The sequence below is a fragment of the Tachysurus vachellii genome, chromosome 17 (genome assembly GCF_030014155.1).
Source record: "Tachysurus vachellii isolate PV-2020 chromosome 17, HZAU_Pvac_v1, whole genome shotgun sequence".
In the NCBI taxonomy this organism is placed as follows: domain Eukaryota; kingdom Metazoa; phylum Chordata; class Actinopteri; order Siluriformes; family Bagridae; genus Tachysurus; species Tachysurus vachellii.
Genome location: NC_083476.1, coordinates 22,126,242 through 22,151,241, shown reverse-complemented (window position 1 = coordinate 22,151,241; position 25,000 = coordinate 22,126,242). Strand labels below are relative to the sequence as shown.

Here is a 25,000-nt window from a genome sequence, read left to right as displayed (position 1 = left end):
TGTTTTTCGGGGTCAGTGTTTGTTTTTCGGGGTCAGTGTTTGTTTCCGGGGTCAGTGTTTGTTTTCCAGGGTTAGTGTTTGTTTTTCGGGGTCAGTGTTTGTTTTTCGTGGTCAGTGTTTGTTTTCCAGGGTTATTGTTTGTTTTCCAGGGTTAGTGTTTGTTTACGGGGTCAGTGTTTGTTTTCCGGGGTCTGTGTTTGTTTGCGGGGTCTGTTTTTGCGGGGTCAGTGTTTGTTCTTGGCATCAGAGTGTGTTTGCGGGCTCAGTGTTTGTTTGCGGGCTCAGTGTTTGTTTGCGGGCTCAGTGTTTGTTTGCGGGCTCAGTGTTTGTTTGCGGGCTCAGTGTTTGTTTGCGGGCTCAGTGTTTGTTTTCCGCGGACAGTGTTTGTTTTCCGCGGACAGTGTTTGTTTTCCGCGGACAGTGTTTGTTTTCCGCGGACAGTGTTTGTTTTCCGCGGACAGTGTTTGTTTCAGGCGGACAGTGTTTGTTTCAGGGGGTCAGTGTTTGTTTCAGGCGGTCAGTGTTTGTTTCAGGGGGTCAGTGTTTAAGGTGTGCTGAGTGTTTTGTTTATCTTGTGTTTGTTTGCGGGGTCAGTGTTTGTTTGCGGGGTCAGTGTTTGTTTGCGGGGTCAGTGTTTGTTTGCGGGGTCAGTGTTTGTTTGCGGGGTCAGTGTTTGTTTGCGGGGTCAGTGTTTGTTTGCGGGGTCAGTGTTTGTTTGCGGGGTCAGTGTTTGTTTGCGGGGTCAGTGTTTGTTTGCGGGGTCAGTGTTTGTTTGCGGGGTCAGTGTTTGTTTGCGGGGTCAGTGTTTGTTTGCGGGGTCAGTGTTTGTTTGTGGGGTCAGTGTTTGTTTGTGGGGTCAGTGTTTGTTTGCGGGGTCAGTGTTTTGTTTGCAGGGGGTCAGTGTTTTGTTTGCAGGGGGTCAGTGTTTTGTTTCAGGGGGTCAGTGTTTTGTTTCAGGGGGTCAGTGTTTGTTTCAGGGGGTCAGTGTTTGTTTCAGGGGGTCAGTGTTTAAAGACTGAGTGTTTACGTTGTGAGTGTGTGTTTGCGGGGTGTGTATTAGTTAGCTGTTTGACAACCAATTCAAACGCAATAAATAAATAAATAAATAAATTTGATATTAATTTACTACTATATAAAAATATCATCAGAGTGAACGTCCCAATCAAGACTGAAATGTAAATCAAGCTTTTAATCCATCATTTAAACACTGCAGTGTGTTTTTTATAACCAGGGACTTGCAGCAGTGACCTCGTTCAACCGCTTTGATTTAAGTAAAGCTTTTAAACTAAACACATGCGTAATATTTCTGCATGAGCGACGTGTTTATGCAGGAAGTCATTCAGTAATTCAGTAATGGATCTGCACTAAGAGCAGGAGAAACGTGGCTGGACTTCATCATCATCTCTTTTATTCACCTGCACAAAGAACGCTTATCTGCTTCTACCTTGTGTTTAAGGCAGAGATGGAGTAAAACTTTTACAGCATAAAAAGAGAAGAATGTACCTCATTTCCTCTGATGGAGCTGTTTTAATGTGCACTGAGTTGAGAGCATCTCAGCTGGACTCGTGGCGTTCTAATCGACTGTCAGAGTGAGAATCGGGGTTATTAGTCTTACTACGTTAAAGAGAACCGTTCAGTTCGGTGCTGACGTTCAGAAGATGAAAATAAACGATTGCAGTCCTGCAGGAATCCTGCAGAGAAGGACAGCGTGAGGTAGACTTCACATCATCAAACACCAGGCTGTCACTTTCACACTGAGCTGTTGAACACATCCGAGTGTAAAAGTTGAGAAAGGAACGTGAGGAGACGATGTGAGGCGTCACTGTTACTGACCAGACGCTAACAAAGGCTTGGAGACCTGGAATAAAATATTGTTGGGAAAAGCAGGGGGATTATTTTGTGACTACAACTATTATTATTATTATTATTATTATTATTATTATTATTATTATTATTATTCTTATTATTATTATTATTATTATTATTATTATTATTATTATTATTATTATTATTATTATTATTCAGTTAAAACCAGAAGAGCACATTTTCTGATGTAATCATTTTACAGATTGCTTTAGAGACGTCGATCTGCTGCTTGGTGAGTTTGAGCTCACTTCACTGTTTAATTACCACCAGTTGAGTTCTTTGTGAAGCGTTAAAAAAAAAAATCATAACTTTTTAAAATTCCGAGGACAAAAAATGAGCAAATGAGTTTTTTTTTTTTTTAAACCTTTGTTGGAAATTCTTTTTAGTGTCATTGTTAAATATCCCAGTGTTAAGTAAACACGTGTACTTTACACACACGGTGCTCTCTGAGTCCAGTCGAAGAAACGTGAGATGGAGTTAAGGGGCGGGGCTTCCAGGTGGCTCGTTTGTCAATCATTTCTGATTCATTTGTTCTGGGTTTAGTTTTATTTTGGGAGAAAAAGACGATGTATTTTAGAGTAAAAATTTGTGCCAGGGTTAAATATTATATATATATTAGAGAGAGAGAGAGATGACAGCAGGAAGTCCTCGTCTGTTTTCTGTGCCGTGTGCTCAGGCTCCCATTTAGCGTCATCGCTATTTGTGCGAGAGGAGGTTAAAGTGGGGCAGAAAAACATTTCATTCATTTATTCCCAGAGTATCTGTGATCACTAACTGCCCCAGAGTTCATCACTTCTCTCTAGCGGCGCAGGACGAGGTGAATAATATGCTCTCAATAGTTAGAGTATAGGTGACTCAAGCTCTCACACGCTCTCACACGCTCGGGCATTTGCTCAGACCAGCCCAATTTTATTGGCTGCATGTTACTCATGCAAGCTTCCTATTGGCCAGATCTGTTGCCGGGATGATTCCATTCTGTGAGCCTGTGGGGGAGGTCACATCATGTTACAAACACAATGGCTTTACCCTCAGATTATTTTAGTCATTTATGGATCCTTAAATCCTTTAAGAACAGCTGTAGTTTTTATTTTATTTTTCCTTTTTTTTTTTTTTTTTTTTAAAGATCATGGATCTTGGATCCTAAGACTATTTTTTTCTCAGACTAAGAGAGAATTTCGGGCCTGTTTTTTTCCCCCAACACATCACATTCCAGTCGTCTCGTTCGGGTCATAGATAAAGTCCAATAATGTCGCAATCTGTAAAGTCGTGATGTTCAGCCAGTTATTTGAGAACCTCTGGTACAGCAGTGACCCTGCACCTGATTGTGTATTTGTACTTGATCTTTCTTTAGGTAGTGAGTTAGTGAACATGCTGCATGTGTGTTAGTGAGTCTAATAGTGAAATCAGATCTACCAAACATGAAGGTACAAAACTCTTCAACCTTCTTCACACGGGATTAGTTTATCTGCAGGTGGAGGAAAGTAACTCTTATTTCTGTGTTTGAGTTTCAAACCTGAAATCTTCTCTGTGAAACTTATGACTTTACCTGTGTTGAGTTTTCATCGACGTATAGACGGTCTTCAGGTGTGAATGTAAAGTAAACGAAGGTACAGCAGCTGTCGCTCGCTCACTGAGTGACTGAGTTCAAATGTGAACGTCAGAAGCGTCGAGACTTTCGTGGGCTTCAGCTTTTCCACATCACCACCTTCGCTTTACAGCCAAGCTGCAGCCAGGAGGCGTTCAGTCAAACCTTCATCAGTTTAATTACTTCTGGGAAGAAGGGAAATATAAGATGGTGCGTGGAAAAGAAAGGACTGAAGCTTCAGAAATTCTAAAGCGTCGAGCGACTCACTAACTCGTCTTCTCGCTGTTTAATCATCTGACTCGGATGACTTTTTAAGAGACGCAACATTTTAAAACTCGTTAAGAATTCAGAGGCGTGATTAAGAAGCTTGGTGTTCTGACTAGTAAACACACGTATAATTTTGGATTAGATTGTACATGCAGTGTCTGTTAATGAAGATTGGATTTATTAGATCGGATCGGCGTAACCGTTGGCAGCCGGGCTTCTGCACAAAAGTGTACACTTGAAGGTAAAATTGTTTATTCCGTCCCCTTTTATATCGACTTCTGTCAGACGCAGCAGTTTGATTCGCAGAACATGGGTAGGATTTGAAGTAGAGCTGCTGAGGTTCCTACTGGTCTTCATACTGAAGATGTTCAGAGTGTGTGTGGCAGAGCTGCACGATTTATGTTGTTTACGGTGTAAAAGCTTTTCGAGAGAAAATCGTGACATTCCAGAATTTCTGGAATTACATCCGAGCCTGGAGGTTTGAAGCCTAAACTCTGCGAGATGATGAGCCATGTCGATGGGTCTCAAAAAACAGAAAACCCTCTGTAGTGCCGCTGAGTTGTGAGAGGTTTTATACTGGTGTGTGTGTGTGTGTGTGTGTGCGTGCCATGTTGAGACCTTCATATTATTCAGCTGTTGTTAAAGGTGTGAAAGTGTATCTTTGGAGATGTGTGGAGCAGGAGAAGGTTCCTAGCTTGCTGTTGAAAGTGTAATCATACGTCAGACTTCAGCACCATATACAGTACACCTGTGTCTGTGTATCAGGTCCTGTAACTGACTAAATCAGGAACCTGACGTGTAAAAAACATCTTCTGCAGATGTTTGAAGTTCCAGGAGGAAAACACTCCTTTCATCTTTCCCTTTATCATCCGTTTCATTTCTAAGAAAAAATCGTGTGTCGTTCACCCCGAGCTGTCGTGCGAATGTCCAGATGTTTTGATGCACTGAATATTTAGCGCACACCTCCTTTGAGGTTTACAGAAGATCACACTGTCACCGTGACGAACACGGACCCCAGTCAGGAGACGAAGAGGTGGCGAGTTAGTGAATGTTACATGATGTTTTTCTCCCCTGATGGAGCGATGAAGCAGCTGTGCGTGAAATAGGCCTCTGTTACAGAACTGCTTTTTCAGCTGTAATGAGTCCTGGATGCTGAAGCTTATCAAAAGGTCTGCTGAGACCTGATGATGGACTGTTCCACCACACAGACGGGTGTGTAGAGATTACTGCTCTTAGTATAAATGCCATTTTCTCTCTGTTACCTTGAGTGATTTTCCCAATAAACATCACCGTGACCCTGTTTTGAAACCATGGTGTTAATCAGATTTAAACTGATTAATAATCAAGTTTTTTTATATGTATGTTTACTACCTTTTTGAGCTACTTCGCAGCTAGAAAGTCATTTACTTTTTAATCTCTCTACACGTTAATAAGCCAAAAAACCCTGTAGCTCGTCATATTAGTAAACACTGGAGACTCCTTCCATAAATTTTACATTAACATCTCTCACCTGTTTGCTAAATTCTTAGATTAATACAAGTCCCAGTTGGTGGGTGGTTTCTATAGTAACAATGGAAGCAGGTGGTAAATACGTGACCAGATACGTGCTGCCGTATGATCTCAGCTATGCTGCAAAGTTAACGTCTGGATTGTGGTCTGAGCAAGAAGAAGATGGAGGAGAAGGAGGAGATGGTGAGGTGGAGGAGGAGAAGGAGGATTCGGTACTCCTGCTTTATGGGAGGAGCTGATCCATGTTCACAAGCTTTCTAGCTTGAAGTGGAAGCTTCGCATGATCGAGTCAGAACATCAGACAGAACGATGAGTTAAAGGAAAATCGACTGCTGCTGACTCCTTGCTCTGATTGTGCGCGTGATCTCCAAGCGTGATTGATTTAAAGATGGTGTAGTGTGTGTGAGGAGCTGGTGTAGAGGCACAAACCAGAAGATAAACCAGGACATCAGACCTTCATGAAGCTCAGCATCAGCGGAATCTCCATCATGTTTAATTTAATGTGCACTGTGGCCACATTAGCATCTCATGTTGAATCACCTCTCTCTCTCTGTCTCTCTCTCTCTCTCTCTCTCTCTGTCTCTCTCTGTCTCTCTCTCTCTCTCAGTGCCCTTAAAGACAGCCGCTTTCCCCCGATGACAAGGGAAGAGCTGCCGCGCCTCTTCTGCTCAGTGTCTCTGCTCACCAACTTTGAGGATGTTGGTGATTATCTAGACTGGGAGGTAAGAGTTTAACGTGTGTACATTGTGTGTGTACATTGTGTGTGTGTGTACATTGTGTGTGTGTACATTGTGTGTGTGTGTGTGTACATTGTGTGTGTGTGTACATTGTGTGTGTGTGTGTACATTGTGTGTGTGTGTGTGTGTGTGTGTGTACATTGTGTGTGTGTGTGTACATTGTGTGTGTGTGTGTACATTGTGTGTGTGTGTGTGTGTGTGTGTACATTGTGTGTACATTGTGTGTGTGTGTACATTGTGTGTGTGTGTGTGTACATTGTGTGTGTGTACATTGTGTGTGTGTGTGTACATTGTGTGTGTGTGTGTACATTGTGTGTGTGTACATTGTGTGTGTGTACATTGTGTGTGTGTACATTGTGTGTGTGTACATTGTGTGTGTGTACATTGTGTGTGTGTACATTGTGTGTGTGTGTACATTGTGTGTGTGTGTACATTGTGTGTGTGTGTACATTGTGTGTGTGTGTGTGTGTGTACATTGTGTGTGTGTGTACATTGTGTGTGTGTGTGTGTGTGTACATTGTGTGTGTGTGTACATTGTGTGTGTACGTACATTGTGTGTGTGTGTGTACATTGTGTGTGTGTGTGTGTTTGAACGCTCAGCCAAACTACATAATCAAAGGTTTATCGCTAACAATCTGCTATGTTACCGTAGAGTGAGCCACGCCTCCAGTGGGAGGGGCAAACGCTGTTATAGTGAACGTTGCATTATTACATTAAACTACTTTGTCTAATAAACAAAGCTTCAAACACAGATTTTGATTTCATTCCCATTTTTATTCGTAATTAGAATGAATGCATATTGATGAAAGAGCCGCTTAAAACCCAGCACGTCACACGCTGGTGTAATTAGCCGTGTTCTCTTTAAGCACGTCTCTGTTCTAGCAGTTTATCTGCAGGAGTCAGAATGAGACCGGTGTTGGAGAGATCCCCGGGTCATCCCTCTGGAGTGGTGTAGTGAAGATAAACTGTAGTGACTCAGAAGCCTCACCATCTCGTGTCTCCTGTCATCAAACCATCTCCTGTCAAAACGGATTGGTCTGATTCTGGAGTCTGATTGGCCGAGCTGTTTACATTGTAAAATCAAGACACACACGTGTTAGTCCCCTTCTGCTCTTCAGACCTGCCTGATCCATCATGATGCTCTACTCCTGCTTGGAGGGTCTCGCTGCTGCTGCCGCTGATGTTCCACATGGATCCTGGAGATACATGGGGTTGCTGTGGATAGAACCTCTTAGAGACCATGGAGATGACTCAGTGATGAGTTCTTCAAAACTTTAACATCTTCATGTTAGAACTAGAATAAATCTCCACAGTTCTAGAAGAAGAATCATTTATAATCTCACTCTCAGTGTTTATAATGGTTTATAATCGCACTCTCTGGAGTTTATAATGATTTATAATCCCGATCTCAGTGTTTATAATGATTTATAATCTCACTCTTGGGTGTCACCCAGATGAGGGCACCGTCACCTCTGGTGGTGGTGATGAGGATAATGATTCAGGATCTCACTCAGCTTGGGATGGCCACAAATACTGCTGTGATGAGGACTTTTGATGGTTCCTCTCCCTGTACACCTTATTTTTACCCAGAATGCACTGCTGAGCGTGTTTCCTGTAGTGCAGTAGTCCTCCGTTCCTGTTCTCCTCATACACCAACACATCTCAATGTCCTTTTTATCTTTTTCATTTCCACCTCTCAGTAATCCACCTTCTCAGGACAATGGCAGGTTCTGAAATGCGTCACCTTTCCGCTCTCCAGTGCCCGGTGAATGGAGACCGGACTCGGTGTGACCCAGTTTCAGCTCGGCATGATGGATGTGTGCTTGTTGATGCGCTCGAACAAAAGGTCCTGGAGTGATTACCTGACCCTGAAATACAGAGGGAGAAGAAAACAATGAATGAGGAACGGACTGATTAGACGAGCTGCCGTGCGTTCGGTGATGAGGTCATTCATCCTGAGATGTTCATCAGTCACAGAGCTTCTCCAGATCATATTACACAACGCACTCTTTAACACTGAAGTGTGAGATTAACACCAGGCACCGACTCGCTCCCTGAGCTCTTCACAGACAACACACTGAACACTCGAGGCTTTAATTATTAAACCTTAAATGTCTGCCATTAAGCGTCATGTCCCACGTATCGAGCTCCTCTCGTAGCTTCACACTTTAGGAATGAATTTTTTCTGTTATCTTTTTTTTTTTAATTCTATGAAGATTTTATTTATTATTTATTTACTGTTCAGTTTTCAATATACTGTAACCTCAAATCAGAAGCAGGTTTATTGGCCAAATGTGTTGATGTTGACGCACACAAGGAATTTGGTTCCAGCTGTTTGTGACTCTCAAAAGTACAGACATAAATAACACTATACTATACAATACACACATAGATAACACTATACTATACAATACACACATAAATAACACTATACTATACAATACACACATAAATAACACTATACTATACAATACACACATAAATAACACTATACTATACAATACACACATAGATAACACTATACTATACAATACACACATAAATAACACTATACTATACAATACACACATAAATAACACTATACTATACAATACACACATAAATAACACTATACTACACAATACACACATAAATAACACTATACTATACAATACACACATAAATAACACTATACTATACAATACACACATAAATAACACTATACTACACAATACACACATAAATAACACTATACTATACAATACACACATAAATAACACTATACTATACAATACACACATAAATAACACTATACTATACAATACACACATAAATAACACTATACTATACAATACACACATAAATAACACTATACTATACAATACACACATAAATAACACTATACTATACAATACACACATAAATAACACTATACTACACAATACACACATAAATAACACTATACTATACAATACACACATAAATAACACTATACTATACAATACACACATAAATAACACTATACTATACAATACACACATAAATAACACTATACTATACAATACACACATAAATAACACTATACTACACAATACACACATAAATAACACTATACTATACAATACACACATAAATAACACTATACTATACAATACACACATAAATAACACTATACTATACAATACACACATAGATAACACTATACTATACAATACACACATAAATAACACTATACTATACAATACACAAATAACACTATACTATACAATACACACATAAATAACACTATACTATACAATACACACATAAATAACACTATACTATACAATACACACATAAATAACACTATATTATACAATACACACATAAATAACACTATACTATACAATACACACATAAATAACACTATACTATACAATACAGACATAAATAACACTATACTATACAATACACACATAAATAACACTATACTATACAATACAGACATAAATAACACTATACTATACAATACACACATAAATAACACTATACTACACAATACACACATAAATAACACTATACTATACAATACACACATAAATAACACTATACTATACAATACACACATAAATAACACTATATTATACAATACACACATAAATAACACTATATTATACAATACACACATAAATAACACTATACTATACAATACACACATAAATAACACTATACTATACAATACACACATAAATAACACTATACTATACAATACACACAAATAACACTATACTATACAATACACACATAAATAACACTATACTATACAATACACACATAAATAACACTATACTATACAATACACACAAATAACACTATACTATACAATACACACATAAATAACACTATACTATACAATACACACAAATAACACTATACTATACAATACACACATAAATAACACTATACTATACAATACACACATAAATAACACTATACTATACAATACACACAAATAACACTGTACTATACAATACACACATAAATAACACAATACGGGGGAAAGCTTTAAATTGGATTTGGGGAAAAATATTTTATTCTGAAACAGGAAATGTTTATATATAAAGAGACTTTTATGATTTTTTTTTTTTTTTGGTTTTATGATTTTTATTAGATTTATTTATTATATTTACTATATTTGATGTGTGTGAGAAGTTAAAGAACACAGGATTGATAACAGAACAGAAAATCATGACGTCTGTAATGTGATCAAACTTTACCCTCTCTCTATGTCTCTCTGTCTCTCTCTCTCCCTCTCTCTCTCCCTCCCTCTCTCCATCCCCCCCCTCTCTCCCTCCCCCTCCCCCTCCCCTAGGTGGGTGTTCACGGCATTAGGATAGAATTTTTCAATGAAAAAGGATCAAAGCGCACCGCCACCTATCTGCCAGAGGTTGCAAAGGAGCAAGGTGAGATTAAACACCGACTCGGTGAGAGACGTGACGAGTGATTTTACGTCCTGTGGTGTTCCGTGCTGTTGTAAGTGTTGTGTGTTGTACATGAAATGAGATTTAAAGCTGATTAAAGGAGCTGCGTGAATCAGAGTGAATACTTTGAGTTAAAGTCACACTGCAGAACTGATCTCACTGTTTATTTCTCACATCCTGTGTCAGCGTCACCATTGGAGTTTAAATCCAATTTCTGATTTAAAAAAATTCGAATCAAATAAATAGCAGGACTAATGGCTTAGTGTTGTCTCATGCTGTAATTTGAAAGAAATAAAAGAACCAAAAACAAAAGTGTAGAGTAAATTCATGAAGAATTTGTGCTGACCTGTGATCCTGGACTCGCTGAAGCTAGAGGTTTATTTTCATCGTTCTTTTACACGGCACAGTCAGAAACGGGTTCATGAAGGAGAATGAGATGATTTCCTTTTTCTGTGCCGTGTAGGATGGGACCACATTCAAACCATAGATTCCTTACTTCGAAAGGGAGGATACAAAGCTCCCATCACAAACGACTTCAGGAAGACCATCAAACTGACCAGGTACAACAATTCTTAATTTCTATCTAAAATCTCTGGGTTCTCATCTAAGCTGTAGATCAGAGCTTCATTTCAGCTGCTTGTCAATTTTAGGGGTCAAAATTTCTTTACTAGGTCTTTGATTCTGATGGAAACGACCTGAATGCAGCTTATCGTTAAACCAGAACAACCAGAGCTCTGGGTTCGTGCCTCGTGTTGATTACTAAATAATAAACTGTTTGATTAACGTGCTGCTGCTACGTTCTTAAACGTCGGCGCCGTCCGTGTCACAACGGTGTAGCCGAGTGCTAATTATTAGCAATGTCACGTGTGTGCTGTTGTATTTTCCTGATCATCAGGAAGAATCTTCCTGAATTTTATTTTTGTTTCTGAGCTACAGTTGATTAGAGTGTTTTGTGTTGCCATGGTAACCTGCGGTACAGCGTGTATTAACGGTTTCAGTGTAATGAGACGTAATTGCTCACAGTGAAACGCCGCTGTACCGAATATCTCAAATCAGCAGTTCATCCAATCAGACGATCAGCTGGAGTCTATGATGGTGCTTGTTTTTGACCAGATTTCTTTCTTTCTTTATTTAAAGGTGGGGTCTCCGATGTTTGAAAGCCAATGTCGACATATAAAATCACCAAAACAAACACGCCCCAAATGTCTGAGGCCAAATGGGTCCCACCCCTGTATCGATAGCTCCGCCCCACACATACATACGTAATCAGGGCAACTACTGGAAAGAAATGTGTCTTTATCATAGCTGAAGTGAAGAACAATACGATTGTAGATAAACAAACAAGCAAAAATGACACACAAGCATAATCATGTAAAGGACAAAGACATATATTAGTTCTGTGTAACAAAACAAAACCAACGTTACTCACCTATCGAGAAGGAAAAAAGCGCCTCGGCGTCCCATCGCAGGCCTTCCTGCTCCTTCAGTTCTCTCCAGCGCTGGAAAGCTGATCCTATATTAACACGTCCTACTTCTTACCTTATCGTAAGCCTTTCTTCACTTTCTTTCTTTGTTTTTATCCTCCATGTCAATGTTAAAACCGCTTTCTGCTAATGTCACACATGTGCACTGAACACTCTCTCCGCCCATACTGACAAGACACGCCCCTTTCTGCTCATTGGCTACACGTTTGTTTTGATTTTTGTTTTGTTTGTCGTCCCGACTCAGTTTTCTGAAGCATTTCTCAAACAATAGAGACCCCACCTTTAAAATAAAATTTATTTATTTCTTTAACCCCCACCCATAATGTCCCAGTTCTGGAACAGTCTGAACAGATAGGAGACGCTTAGCAACCGAAACGACGACACAAACGGCAGATGGGGGATTTAATTTTCCTGCCACTCCACACTGTCCAGTGGGAGAGATCAGATAATCAGATAATCCTTTAAAATCAATCTGTACATACACAACAACACAACAACTGATAATGTCTTACACACACGATGACTTACAGCTGATTTGTACAAATATAGCTTTTAAAGTGTATACTTTTATAAAAAATCTTTTAAATACTGTTTGTCTCTCTTGTTCTCCGTGTGTCAGACCTCAGAGGCTCCTGCATGTCATGATCATTGTACCTTCTGATCTTGTTTCCTGTAAAGGGTCCAGCTTGTGTTCCTCAGCAGTTCCTCTCCTCAGCTTCAGCTTCATCTCCCGAGTTCTCGCTCGTTTGCGTGTCCTCGATCCTCCACGTTTGCCCCTCACTCTTAAAGTTCTCCTTGTTTTTTTTCAGGTACCGTAGTGAGAAGATGACGATGAGCTACGCGGAGTACATCGCCCATCGCCAGCACCACCACTACCAGAACGGCATCGGGCACCCTCTCCCCCCCTACAACCATTATTCCTGACAGCGAGCCGCATGACCAGTCACTGGACCTCTCCGCGGACCTCTTCCCTGGAGAGCCCGCCCCCTCGTGGTCTAGCTATCTCTACTACTGTACCATTTTATGATGATAGTTTCCGTTGCCATGCTAGCTCTCTGTTTCAGACGGTGGCATGGCAGCGGGTGGCAAAGAAGAATCACTATTATTACATGGAGAAAAAATCAAATCAGCTCATTTATTTTCACCTTTTTATCCTTTCGATTAATTTCGATTTTTTTGCAGCATATATATAAAAATATATATATATCGTATAACCCTTTTTTCCTCCTATTTTTTTAAAAAGCAATTAAACAAGTACTGCTTTTTTATGCTGAATTTTTTTCTTTCCAACAATCCGAATCAGGTTTTTCAGTCTGTGGATGGAAATAAGTCATATTAAAGAGAGGCTCGTCTCGTCTCGCAGACGTGTTTGTTTAAGTGAACGACGCTTCCGTTCCGCTAAATGTTACATGACTTCGACCACGTTACCATTAAACCAGCAGGCAAATCACGCTACGCAGGAAAAAACCTATTCGCTGGGAAACGGAAAACGGTGAAACGTTTGAGAGCGAAGCTTTCTGATTGGTCGGTTCTGTATTTTTGTAATTCTCATGTAAACTTCAAACCGCTGATTTATTTCAGTCTCGACGTTTAACTACGTTTTTTTTTTTTTTTTTTAAAGCCCGAGCTCCGAAACATCCGTTCTTTCAGTACTGTGAGCTTTTCCTTTTATGTAAATTTGTCGTAACCGAATCGTATCGGCGTTTGTATCGATATCAGAGAATCTTTCAAAAACAGAGGGGAAATAATGTAAGTTTGATTGAGCCGTGAAGAAAAAAAAACTCTCAGATGCTATTAAGTGATGGTGATTATTTAGAATTTATAAACGTCTCCCGGTTTATTGTGGTGATGCTGTAACCTGCGTAAAAGTCGTGTACCGTTTGTTCGCCTGGTTGTTTTTATCATTTATGTTTTTATCTCCAGCAAGTGGCCACCAGAGGGAGTTTGTTTGTTTGTTTGTTTGTTTGTTGCTTGTTTCTTCTCTCTGCGATTCTATTTCCATCTGATTCTGGATATTTGTGAGGTGTGACTTGAATCGATGATTGATGTTGTAGGGTTTGGGGTTTTTTCTGCTTCCTGACTGAGGTTGGTGAGAAACGGACTCACGTGACGGTCTGCTGTTTATCTTTTCCTTTTCGTGTGGTGTTCGATGTGATGCTGAGAAACTCGTCAGAAGAAACCGCTTAACTAAATTAGATATCAGAAAAGTCCAGATTTTGTCTTCAGTATCTGAGAGTCGCTCGTCTCTTTGATGGATTTTTTTGGATGACGTCATCTTTATTTATTCACTATGGCTTTGATAAACTGGTCCTTTTTTTTTTTTTCTCTCCCTCCTTTTATACCAAAATCACGCTGTTCTGATCGGCGCTCCGTCAGAACTCGGTTCCCCTTCTGTTCATTACATTACTGCATGTTGTGGTATAGAAGGTGCTCAAAATTTACAGACTTGTTTCTCACTGAGGGACCATAAAGAGGAAAAGATGAAGATGATGATGATGATGATGATGTGGCTCTTCCAGTATTTTCCCTGTAAAAAACTCCCTGGGTGTCTTAGAGGAGAACAGGATTTCGTTCCTCTCCTTTGGGATGCTGTTGTCGTTTTTTTTTCTTTATTTTTTTCATCACACGGAGAGTTAAAAACGTGGCTCAGCTGAAGGAGATGAGCATAAAGAAAATCTAAAAGCCATATTCTTCTTAAGACATCGTGAAACGTTCAGGTTGATGGTGGTTTTGTTTACTGGATGTTTTCAGTCGCTGATGCATTTAACCGCGAATGTTTTATGATCGGGTCGGGGTTCCGGGTCGGGGTCTGGGCTGGGGTCCGGGTAGGGGTCCATGTCGGGGTTGGGGTCTGGGTTGTTCCTGATCAGGTGACATGTTTGTAGAAACAATACCTGAGATGTTACCTCACGCAATGAGACATTCACGCTGATCCACCATTAACACCACCATCATTAACACCGCTGCCACTTCACCTTATGATGCAGTGTGTTTACGTCCATGTCCAAGCGCCACACAATCCGACACCAGTTGCCATGATGCACCAGATCATGTGTGGATCTTTACGTCAAGCACAGGTGGAGCACAACCCTCACGAAAGCTCCTCGTAACCCGAACGTGCGGCGAGGCGTGGCGTCCGTATCGCGTCGTATCGTATCGCGTCTCGCGGTTTCTGTCAGAAATAAATCATTTCTTCTGCCTTCTCTCGATGGTGATGAAGAGAAGCTTTGTGAAGAAGGTCTTTTACCAAACCATTGGAAAGTTAGCAGGTCCGATGTCCTCCTGTCTCGCTCTCAGCTGCGGCGTCACAGGACGGAGTTTTCGAGATTTACTGATGATTTTGTTTCTAAAAGCTGAGAGACTTTTCCCACACAGGACGACTCTTTCTCTCTTTGCTTTTCATATGCAAAAAAAAGTGTTAAGGGCTTTCGGTGTTCCATCCACAGTCATCTCCAGCTCTGTGAAAAGTAGAAACAAAAACTAATCCCTCCTTTCAGTTGTGTTGCCTTACAAACGGATCAGAAAACAAACGCTCGCTCCTGACGGCTCGGGCCGCGTCTCTACGCCACGGTGATTACTTTCATCTCCAGCAAACAAAACAAAAAACGATCCCTCCGTTCGATCATGTCTCGGTTCTCCGTCTTATTTCTCTGAACACGTTTAGAACGTGAACGTCTCTCTCGCAGGCGGCGAGCGATCAGGACGCCGTTTGTTTGTGATCCTCACTCGAGTTCAGCACAAACTGGAGTTTATATTTTAACTTTTTTTTCTGCTGCAAAACAAAAAGTACATCAAGTTTTTTTTTTTTTTTTTTTCCTTTTGCTGACGTGAACGAACATATTTATGCACATCTGCAATACATCTGTTTGGGTGTATGTTCTTGAAGACCTGAGGAATGAACAGAGAGCGAGAGAGAGAAAAAGAGAGAGAGAACATAGATGATATAAAATGGTGCTACTGGACCTCATTTTTTTCTGGGGGGTTAAAGGTCACACTTTAACGTGACTGGTCATGCGGACTCATCAGTCATATCAGACTTATTCTTATCCTCGATATATGCAGATCTGTTTTACAGGTGTTGTTGTTTTTGTTGTTTTTGTTTTGTTGTTGTTGTTGTTTTTGTTGTTTTTATTTGTCGTTCCTTCCCGTGTAACAAACTGAAATTTCCTGCAGGTTTGAAAGGACAAGGAGTCACGTGTCTAACTCCACCCTTCCCTCATGGCCTTGGGGGGAAACACACGGTCATACACGTCTCACTTCATCTGTCGTACGGTAGAACGCCATGGCCTCAGACATGCGCACACACACACACGCATACACACACACACACGCATACACATGAATACACACACGCAAGCACGCACACACAAGCACACACACACACATACACACACGCACATGCACACACAAGCACACACGCACATGCACATACACACACACACCTCTCAATCTCCCGTTCATCATCGTGTTTATTATTTTCTCCTCGCTCAGTGTTGAAGGCTCCACATTAACTTTGTGTGTTCGATCGAACCAAAGATGCCTCCAGCCATGTCCTGATGCTGCTCTCAGACCTGCCTTCCTGTCCTTCCAAAACACACACACACCCCTGCAAGAAAAATACTGTTCTGTTTTTGTCTTTTTTTTTTTTTTTTAAATATTGTTTTGTATAATTTCTAACATTTCGTTTATTATCATTTTAAATTTGGTTCCCTGCAGTTCGGCGACGATCCGCTTCTCGCTCGTCGCGTCGGCGGTCGTCGCGTCCGTCTGCGATCCGGTTTAGTTTTATTGTTTTTTTTGTTTTCCTTCATATTGTTACTGTTACCATGTATTTCTTTATTTTTTTTTTTAAGAAAACCTGATAGCGTGCCTCTTAGATTCATGGGTTTCTTAATGTGTTTTTTCCTAAAGACCAGCAGTTATACTTTATATAAAGATGTGTTGATCCTTATTTTTAAATGCCATTAAACAAAAAAAGCCTCTTTTCTTTACTCTGGACCCAGTAGCAGCACTGGTACACAATCGCACTGAAGACAAAAGAAAAATCTTTAAATAAAAAAACAAAACAAACAAAAAAAAGGCGTATAAATAAATTATAATAATAAATGACATGAAATACAGAAGAACTACAATAAACATGTTTGAGAAGATTTTTTAAGAAACTATGCTTAAGCAGAAAAAACAGACGATAGTAAACATTTTTGTACACCGAGAGAAAAAAAAAGACGATTCTTTAAAAAAAAAAAAATACAAAAAAAAAAAAAAAAAAGCAAAAGATTTTGGATCTAGTTTCTAAATTATTTTAGTGGTTTTCTATGTTCTGGAACTTTGAGCTGAGTTTTGAACACGTGACTCGCTGACTGACGTTTTTTCCGAGCAGCTTCGGCACCGGGGGCTCCGGGTTACCTGGTGTAGCCCTTCGTCACACTCGCTCCTTCACTTCTTTTCTATTTCTATTCAGTTAGGAGGTTTTTTCTGCTTAAATAACTTGAAATTATTGATTAAACCTGAAGAAATTGAAAAAAAAAATACAAACAAAAAAAAAAAACAAATAAAAAAAAAAATCAATAAATAAAAGACGGACAGATTCTTCCCTTCCCTGTAGGACTAGAACCTTCCCCTTCCTCCTCACCTGAATTTGCTATTGTGGTGTGAAGAAACTTGAAACGGGCATTTATTAAAGATTGCTGATCGATTATGACTCAAAGTTTAAAATAAAAAAAAATTAAGGTTAAAAAAAAAAAACAGAAAAATGACAAAAACCATTAAAAAACCTGTGCGTTGGGGGGAAACTCGTATATAGATGGATTATCAGTGGGTATGTGAGCTGTGGCGATGATGTAGTTTTAAACCTTGTTATTACCTTTTAAATCATTTATCCAATAAAAAAAATATTCTGAAAGAACAAACGTGCAGCGTTTTCTCTCGGATTTCTTCTAACGAAGCTGTCTGATGTATTTACGTGAAAACGCTGCTGTGGCCTTAAAGACAAAAACGTCCAAATCCTTCGTCCTTCGTCATGTGACGCTTCACAGCACGACTCTTTTATTCTGTAACAAAATTCAGTTAAACTTCTAAAATATTGATCATTGCAGAGATGGGGGACTCGAGTCATATGACTTGACTCGAGTCAGACTTAAGTCGCATATTTGAGACTTGCTTGACAAATATTAAAAAAAGACTTGACATTTATCACTTGAGACTTGACTCGGTCTGGAGTTAAATGACTCGGAGACGGGGGACTCGACTCGAGTCAGACTTAAGTCGCAAATTTGAGACTTGCTTGACAAATATTAAAAAAAGACTTGACTTTGACTCGACATTCATGACTTGAGACTTGACTCGGTCTGGAGTTAAATGACTCAGAGATGGGGGACTCGACTCGAGTCAGACTTAAGTTGCAAATTTGAGACTTGAGACTTGCTTTGACAAATATTAAAAAAAGACTCAACTTTGACTCGACATTCATGACTTGAGACTTACTTGTGACTTGCACGTGTGACTTATTCCCACCTCTGGATCATTGTATTAAACAGGTTTGGATTGTGCTGAAGTCTGAATGATGATGATGCTGCCATCAAACGTGTTTCTGTTAGCAACAAGCTACCTGCTAGCCAGCGGCCATGATGTCGTGATGTGACGAAAGAAACCCGGGGCAGATGACGACTTCCTGACTTCGGAATCCAACTCGAGACGTTTTCCTGAAGTTTCACCTGGTCTAGAAACTTTAGTTTGGTTTACAGCTTCCCCCGTTACCCACAATGCCGTGCTGTTAGCGGCACATCGGGCTTTCACCCTGATTCAGTGGCTCGGTTCGGTCTGTCCGGTGCTTTCGCCTCCTCACCTGTTATGTGTGTGATGTCACTCATAACAATAACGTGACACTGATGAGGGGTTAATATTTACGCTGTGCGGTGTGTCGGCTGTATGAAGGTTTAAATGTGGTGATGAAGAACGCTGGAGGACACAAACAGCTTAGGGAAGAACTTTTATTTTTCATTACCACAATACAGTTCATACTTCACCAAAAATATGTACAAAAAAAAAACTAACTACAAAATCCCTTTCGTCCGTCACCTCGTCTCCAGACGCCTCCAGTCCTCGTCGGAAAACCGTCTGGGTTCCACCAAAACCCTGCTGAGGTCCAACTGCTGAGATCAAGCCTGTTTCTTGTGTGTGTGTGTGTATGTGTGTGTGTGTGTATGTGTGTGTATGTGTGTGTTTATGTGTATGTGTGTGTGTGTATGTGTATGTGTGTGTGTGTGTGTGTGTGTTGTATCCACTGAAGCTGGAATGATTTCCCTCATGTACCTGACTGACGTTTTTTCTGAGGTCAAAAGCTTCAGTTCTCAGAAGAAAGTCTCTACTAAAGTCTGTTAGAGTCAGATGATGAACGTTATGACAAATTTTAGTAACATTTTTTTAAAAAACATGTTAATGTGCAGTTTGAGGAAGTTTTAATTAAAAAAAAAGAAGAAGAAAAACAAAGAAACGATGACGTTCCAATCACAGAGAAAAACCTACAAGTTTTTGTAAAATCTTTCCAGACGGCGTTTCGCTCGCTCGCTCTCTCACCCTGCGCTCGGCCCATAGACCGGCTGGAAAGTGAGGAATTCATCGTCCGTCGTTTCAAAAGCAGACTAACGATGTGTTAAAATCACAGTGAGGTGAAGCTCAGGAAGTGATAAAAGCAGCACACATCGATACGAACACTACGTCGACACACGGATGCTGTTCACTACACGTTAAACACCACTGAGCGCTGAACACCGACGGGATGAAGGTGAACACGTGTAAGCGTGGATTCACACCACTGTACAAAAAACATCACATAAAATAAAAATAACAAGGCAACTGAAGATAAAAGTCTGCTCTGAATGAACAGAACCTCAGAATCCAGCAGACTTCAGGAAGGTCCTCAGCTCTGGTCCACAACACTGAGCTACAGAGACACGAGACACCGAGCGACTCGCACCAGTGCGAGAGTGTTAAAAAAATAAAAATCACGATAAATGATTTAATCCTCCAGCCTTGAAACGGACGATGGAGATTTTCTACTGTTTCAGGTTTAAAGAGAGTAAAAGATGAGTAAGAACCCAAGCAGCTGTCAGAGAGACGGGTTTAGAGTTAAAGAGACTGGAACAGAAGAGTTTCAGTAGAAATCCATGAACCGGTCGTTAGTGTAACGTTCACACGGACGACGTCGTCATCAACATTATTGATAAAAGAGTTCCGTTCTTAAAACGACGTGTGTGTTTACTGTGACAGAAAGTGAGAGCGGCGCGAGTCGGGTCAAGAGCCAGAGAGGTGATGGAAGGGGGGCGGGGCATCCAGGTGGTGGTGGTGATTAATATCAGACAGTTTAAAGAGATTAGAGGAAGAACATCAGCAGCTGTGGGGTCGGGAACTGCTTACGGTCAGAGACGATCACACACACGGTCGGATCGTGATGTTCTAGTTAATAAAACTAACAGTAACTCTTCAGTAAAATGCCTTTAACTACCTGGTTGTGTAGCAGTTACTTTTACACCTGTCAATCATTCGGATTCATATGTAGACTCGATCGTCTCATTCAATCGTCTCATGATTTATCAGCAGGAAAATACTGTACAACTTCTCTTCTGGAGTATTCGACTATATTTGACTCCTGAAGAATAAATCAGAAACTTTTATAATAATAATAATAATAATAATAATAATAATAATGAGCGGCCTGACGAGGTGGCAGTGTAACGTGGTGTGAAGACGTTTAAATCGATTTATCGTTAGCAACTTTGACCTTTTTTGTTATCACCAACTGGAGAGATAAAAAATAAGAAGAAGAGAAATAACAGGAGAGGACGAGCGGACTTTTACAGAAGCTTGTGCTCGGAGTTTCAGTCGACTTTCTTGGAGCGCAGACGTGCAGATTGGAGCATGTGACCCAGAGCGGGCGTGGCCTGCTGACAGATGATGGTGAGCGCTTTGCCGTGTACCAGCGTCAGCGCCGTCTGGTGAGCGGTGGCCCACACGCGGTACCACGGCCCGTAAAAGGGATCGGACACGGCCGGACACAGCATGTTGTTCAGATTCACCTCGGTCACCTGCGACGGGGAAAACAAATTTATATTTAAATAAACACCATTTCTGTGTTCAGACTCGAGTCAAGATCACAAGGTGTTGATTTATTTCTCTAACAGCAGCAGCTCTGACGTGAGAGTAAACCATGTGTTTAAACCAGAAAGAAGTGTAAACCTCTCTGACTGACACAAAGCACTGACACTGGAGACTCCTTCCACAAGCGTCTCCTCGGACACAGAGAGTCTGCTGTACGAGTCCATGAACCGGCTGTCGCTATAGAAACGATGACATTAGAGCGAGTGCGTTACTGTTTATAAACCTGTGGTTTATGTTACAGTGGAATCTGTTGACTGAGCTGCTGCTGTCACAGAGACGAGGAATCAACACCTGAGGTCTGATATTTACACCGTGAAGCTCCATCTGTTCTATAATGAGTTTAGTGCTGTAGTATTATAAGAGGAAGCACACACACACACACACACACACACACACACACACACGGTGTAGGAAGTGACATGTGCTTTCTTTAAAGCTGTGAATTTACAGCACTGCTAATGAGACATGACTGTGTTAAAAGAGTGATGTAATGATGTGGGGGAGTGTTTACTTTTAAACCTTTACTCCTCAATGTGTAGCTCTCTCCCTCTCTCTGTCTCTCTCTCTTCCTCTCTCTCTCTCCCTCTCTTCCTCTCTCTCTCTCTCTCCCTCCCTCTCTCTGTCTCTCTCTCTCTTCCTCTCCCTCTCTCTGTCTCTCTCTCTTCCTCTCTCTCTCTCCCTCTCTTCCTCTCTCTCTCTCTCTCCCTCTTCCTCTCTCTGTCTCTCTCTCTCTTCCTCTCCCTCTCTCTGTCTCTCTCTCTCTCTCTCTCTCTCTCTCTCCCTCTCTTCCTCTCTCTCTCTGTCTCTCTCTCTCTTCCTCTCCCTCTCTCTGTCTCTCTCTCTCCCTCTCTTCCTCTCTCTCTCTCTGTCTCTCTCTCTCTTCCTCTCCCTCTCTCTGTCTCTCTCTCTCCCTCTCTCTGTCTCTCTCTCTCTCCCTATCTCTGTCTCTCTCTCTCTCCCTATCTCTGTCTCTCTCTCTCCCTATCTCTGTCTCTCTCTCTCTCTCCCTCTCTCTGTCTCTCTCTCTCTTCCTCTCCCCCTCTCTCTCTCTCCTCCCTTCATTTCCCCTGTGTTATCAGTCACAAACAAAAACAAGTCTGTCTCATTCTTTGTATTAACTGACAAGAATGCAGCGTCTCAGAAAGCTAACTGTTCTCACTGACTACACACACACACACACACACACACACACACACACACACACACACACACAGGGAAATCTGTCTGCTATCACACACTTTAGATATGTATAGAATGTGAAATGGAGTTAAATGTCAGATACATGTGTGTGTGTGTGTGTGTGTGTGTGTGTGTGTGTGTGTGTGTGTGTGTGTGTGTGTGTGTGTGTGAATCCTACCATTCCGAGCCCCTGCAGGAACACAAAATGGTAGAAGAAGAGGATGCCTGTAGATAACAAAGCCCACCACATGTCACCTAGTGGCTCTGGTTTGTAGACACCTGAGAGAGAGAGAGAGAGAGGAAAAGAGAGAGAGAGAGAGAGAGAGAGAGAGAGAGAGAGAGAGAGAGAGAGAGAGAGAGAGAGAGAGAGAGAGAGAGAGAGAGAGAGAGAGAGAGAGAGAGAGAGAGAGAGAGAGAGAGAGAGAGAGAGAGCGAGACAGAGAGAGAGAGAGAGAGAGAGAGAGAGAGAGAGAGGAAAAGAGAGAGAGAGAGAGAGAGAGAGAGAGAGAGAGAGAGGAAAAGAGAGACAGACAGACAGAGAGAGAGAGAGAGAGAGAGAGAGAGAGAGAGAGAGAGAGGAAAAGAGAGACAGACAGACAGACAGAGAGAGAGAGAGAGAGAGAGAGAAAGGAAAAGAGAGACAGACAGACAGACAGAGAGAGAGAGAGAGAGAGAGAGAGAAAGAGAGACAGACAGACAGACAGACAGAGAGAGAGAGAGAGAGAGAGAGAGAGAGAGAGAGAGAGAGAGGAAAAGAGAGAGAGAGAGAGAAAGAAAAAGAGAGACAGACAGACAGACAGAGAGAGAGAGAGAGAGAGAGAGAGAGAGAGGAAAAGAGAGACAGACAGACAGACAGAGAGAGATTTAATAATCTTTTCAAATTTTGCTTACTGGCAAAAATGCTAAAGAGAGACAGACAAATGCTAAAAGGCTGACAGAGTTTTTTTTATTTAAAATAATCTCTTCAATATGTTTTAAAATGTTTACAGCAATAAGATTTTTAAGCACTTCTCAAAACCAGAAGATTATATTGATTTCTGTTAAGTTTTAGAAAGACAGAGTTGATTTGAGATTTTTTCTGAGTAGGAGATGAGAGCAGTGGATTAAACACAGATGTGTGTAACAGCTGCATGTCAACACTAGATGGCAGACTAACTCTGTCCTGTCTCAGGACAATCTGGCTGCTGGTGCAGTTTCGTTGTTACAGTAAACAAATCATGAGGAAGATAAATGTGTAAATGTGTGTCTCTGAGTGCTGGATGATTAGACCTGGATTTGAATAAACTCCATCAGATCTCACATCTCTATCTGTATGTAGGTTTAAAAAGCAGAAGTGGGCGTGGCCTAGAAATCATTTGATATTTTTTCCATGAAATTTCAGCAAAACACTGAAAACCCCGAGAGGAACTTCTGAACTTCTTCAGTTCATTAACTTCAGCTACGCGACTCGACGCTCTGAGGAGCATTTTTACTGAAATAAATTTCACTGTAACTGAATAAACAAGAGGAAACGCTGCTGTTTTTATTGGTGACAATCCGTGTTGTTTAATAACAAGACGATCTTAATATTCGGTTTTTTGTTCGATTCGTTTAACAGCTTTGATTTTTGTTTCCTGAGATATTTTCGAACGAATCGAGGAGTCGCTGTTTCCCGACATAAAACACACAAAACGTGAAACATGAACACAAAGAAAAGCTTTTTTTTTTAAATTTATTCTAGAAGAATCCAAATGTTTTGTTAGTTTTGTCTGATTTTGACTCCACAAAATAAACAAGTAAAATATGAGACATACTTTAACATCATGACTCCGACTCAGTGCTTTTAATATCTGTGTTTGTGTTTGTTTAGTTAGGATCTGTTCTGGAACGTTATTGTTCTCATCCCTTCTCGTGGTCATGTGACTCTCACCTCCTTTCCTGAACAGGTAGATGGGCACCAGGTAGAGCATGGAGTGCTGGATGTAGTAGATCTCCTTCTCAAAGGGAAGCTGCCGAGACATTTTAGACACGGTTTAGTTTTAACGGGTTAAAAAAAAAACCTACCAAGTAGAGTTGTTTTTTTTTTCACACAAAGTAAAAACACTGACGATCATTAAAACTAGTTTCTGTAAAACCAACTCCAGAAAATCTGTTGTAGACTTTAAACTCTTAGCTTGTGGATGTGCAGATAGAGAAAAAAAATGTAAAATAAACAGACGTTAAAGTGTGTAACGTACAGCGGCTCATTCGGGAGGTCTAATCTGACTTCTCTAATCTACACCAACTGAAACGATAAGCAAATCTGGGTCCTGTGATCGGATTGGCTGAGCCTCTCGAAGCCGTCGTGAATGTATTGTGTTCCCTGTAACTCATTTTGCTTAGCAAACAAAGCTTGTAGTTAACAATCGGTTCGATTACTATTATGACACTATTATGATCTACTGCACACTGAACTGCTCTGTAATCGATGGTCTGGGATCTTCATCGTATCCACCATGAAGAACGCTCGTTAACGCTCAGTCTGATACAGAAAAGCAGCTATCTGTAAGGATATGAGTGAGGTTATGGTGTGAGGATACAGAGTGAGGATGCAGAGTGAGGTTACAATGTGAGGTTATGGTGTGAGGATATGAGTGAGGTTACGGTGTGAGGATATGAGTGAGGTTACGGTGTTGGGACATGGTGTGAGGATATGAGTGAGGTTACGGTGTGAGGATACAGAGTGAGGATGCAGAGTGAGGTTACAATGTGAGGTTACGGTGTGAGGATATGAGTGAGGTTACAGTGTGAGGATATGAG

The 25,000-nt window shown here is 40.9% G+C and overlaps 2 protein-coding genes across 3 annotated transcripts in view; one reads left to right on the top strand and one right to left on the bottom strand.

The window, feature by feature from the left end:
• ammecr1 (AMMECR nuclear protein 1) overlaps positions 1-14,505 on the top strand; it is a 39,264-nt gene extending 24,759 nt beyond the window's left edge. The window contains exons 3-6 of one of the 2 annotated variants that reach the window (XM_060890497.1): positions 5,835-5,949; positions 10,295-10,385; positions 10,867-10,963; positions 12,697-14,505. In XM_060890497.1, the coding sequence (XP_060746480.1) occupies positions 5,835-5,949; positions 10,295-10,385; positions 10,867-10,963; positions 12,697-12,811 (418 nt within the window). In that variant the 3' untranslated portion in view covers positions 12,812-14,505. The remainder of the gene's footprint in view (positions 1-5,834; positions 5,950-10,294; positions 10,386-10,866; positions 10,964-12,696) is intronic. The other variant, XM_060890498.1, reaches the window with a different exon arrangement.
• Positions 14,506-18,862: 4,357 nt separating this feature from the next.
• LOC132860246 (transmembrane protein 164) overlaps positions 18,863-25,000 on the bottom strand; it is a 24,096-nt gene continuing 17,958 nt past the window's right edge. Inside the window, exons 4-6 of the mRNA XM_060891374.1 lie at positions 24,132-24,210; positions 22,401-22,501; positions 18,863-20,970 (exon numbers count right to left, since the gene is read on the bottom strand). Coding sequence (XP_060747357.1) covers positions 20,764-20,970; positions 22,401-22,501; positions 24,132-24,210 — 387 coding nt within the window. The 3' untranslated portion in view covers positions 18,863-20,763. The remainder of the gene's footprint in view (positions 20,971-22,400; positions 22,502-24,131; positions 24,211-25,000) is intronic.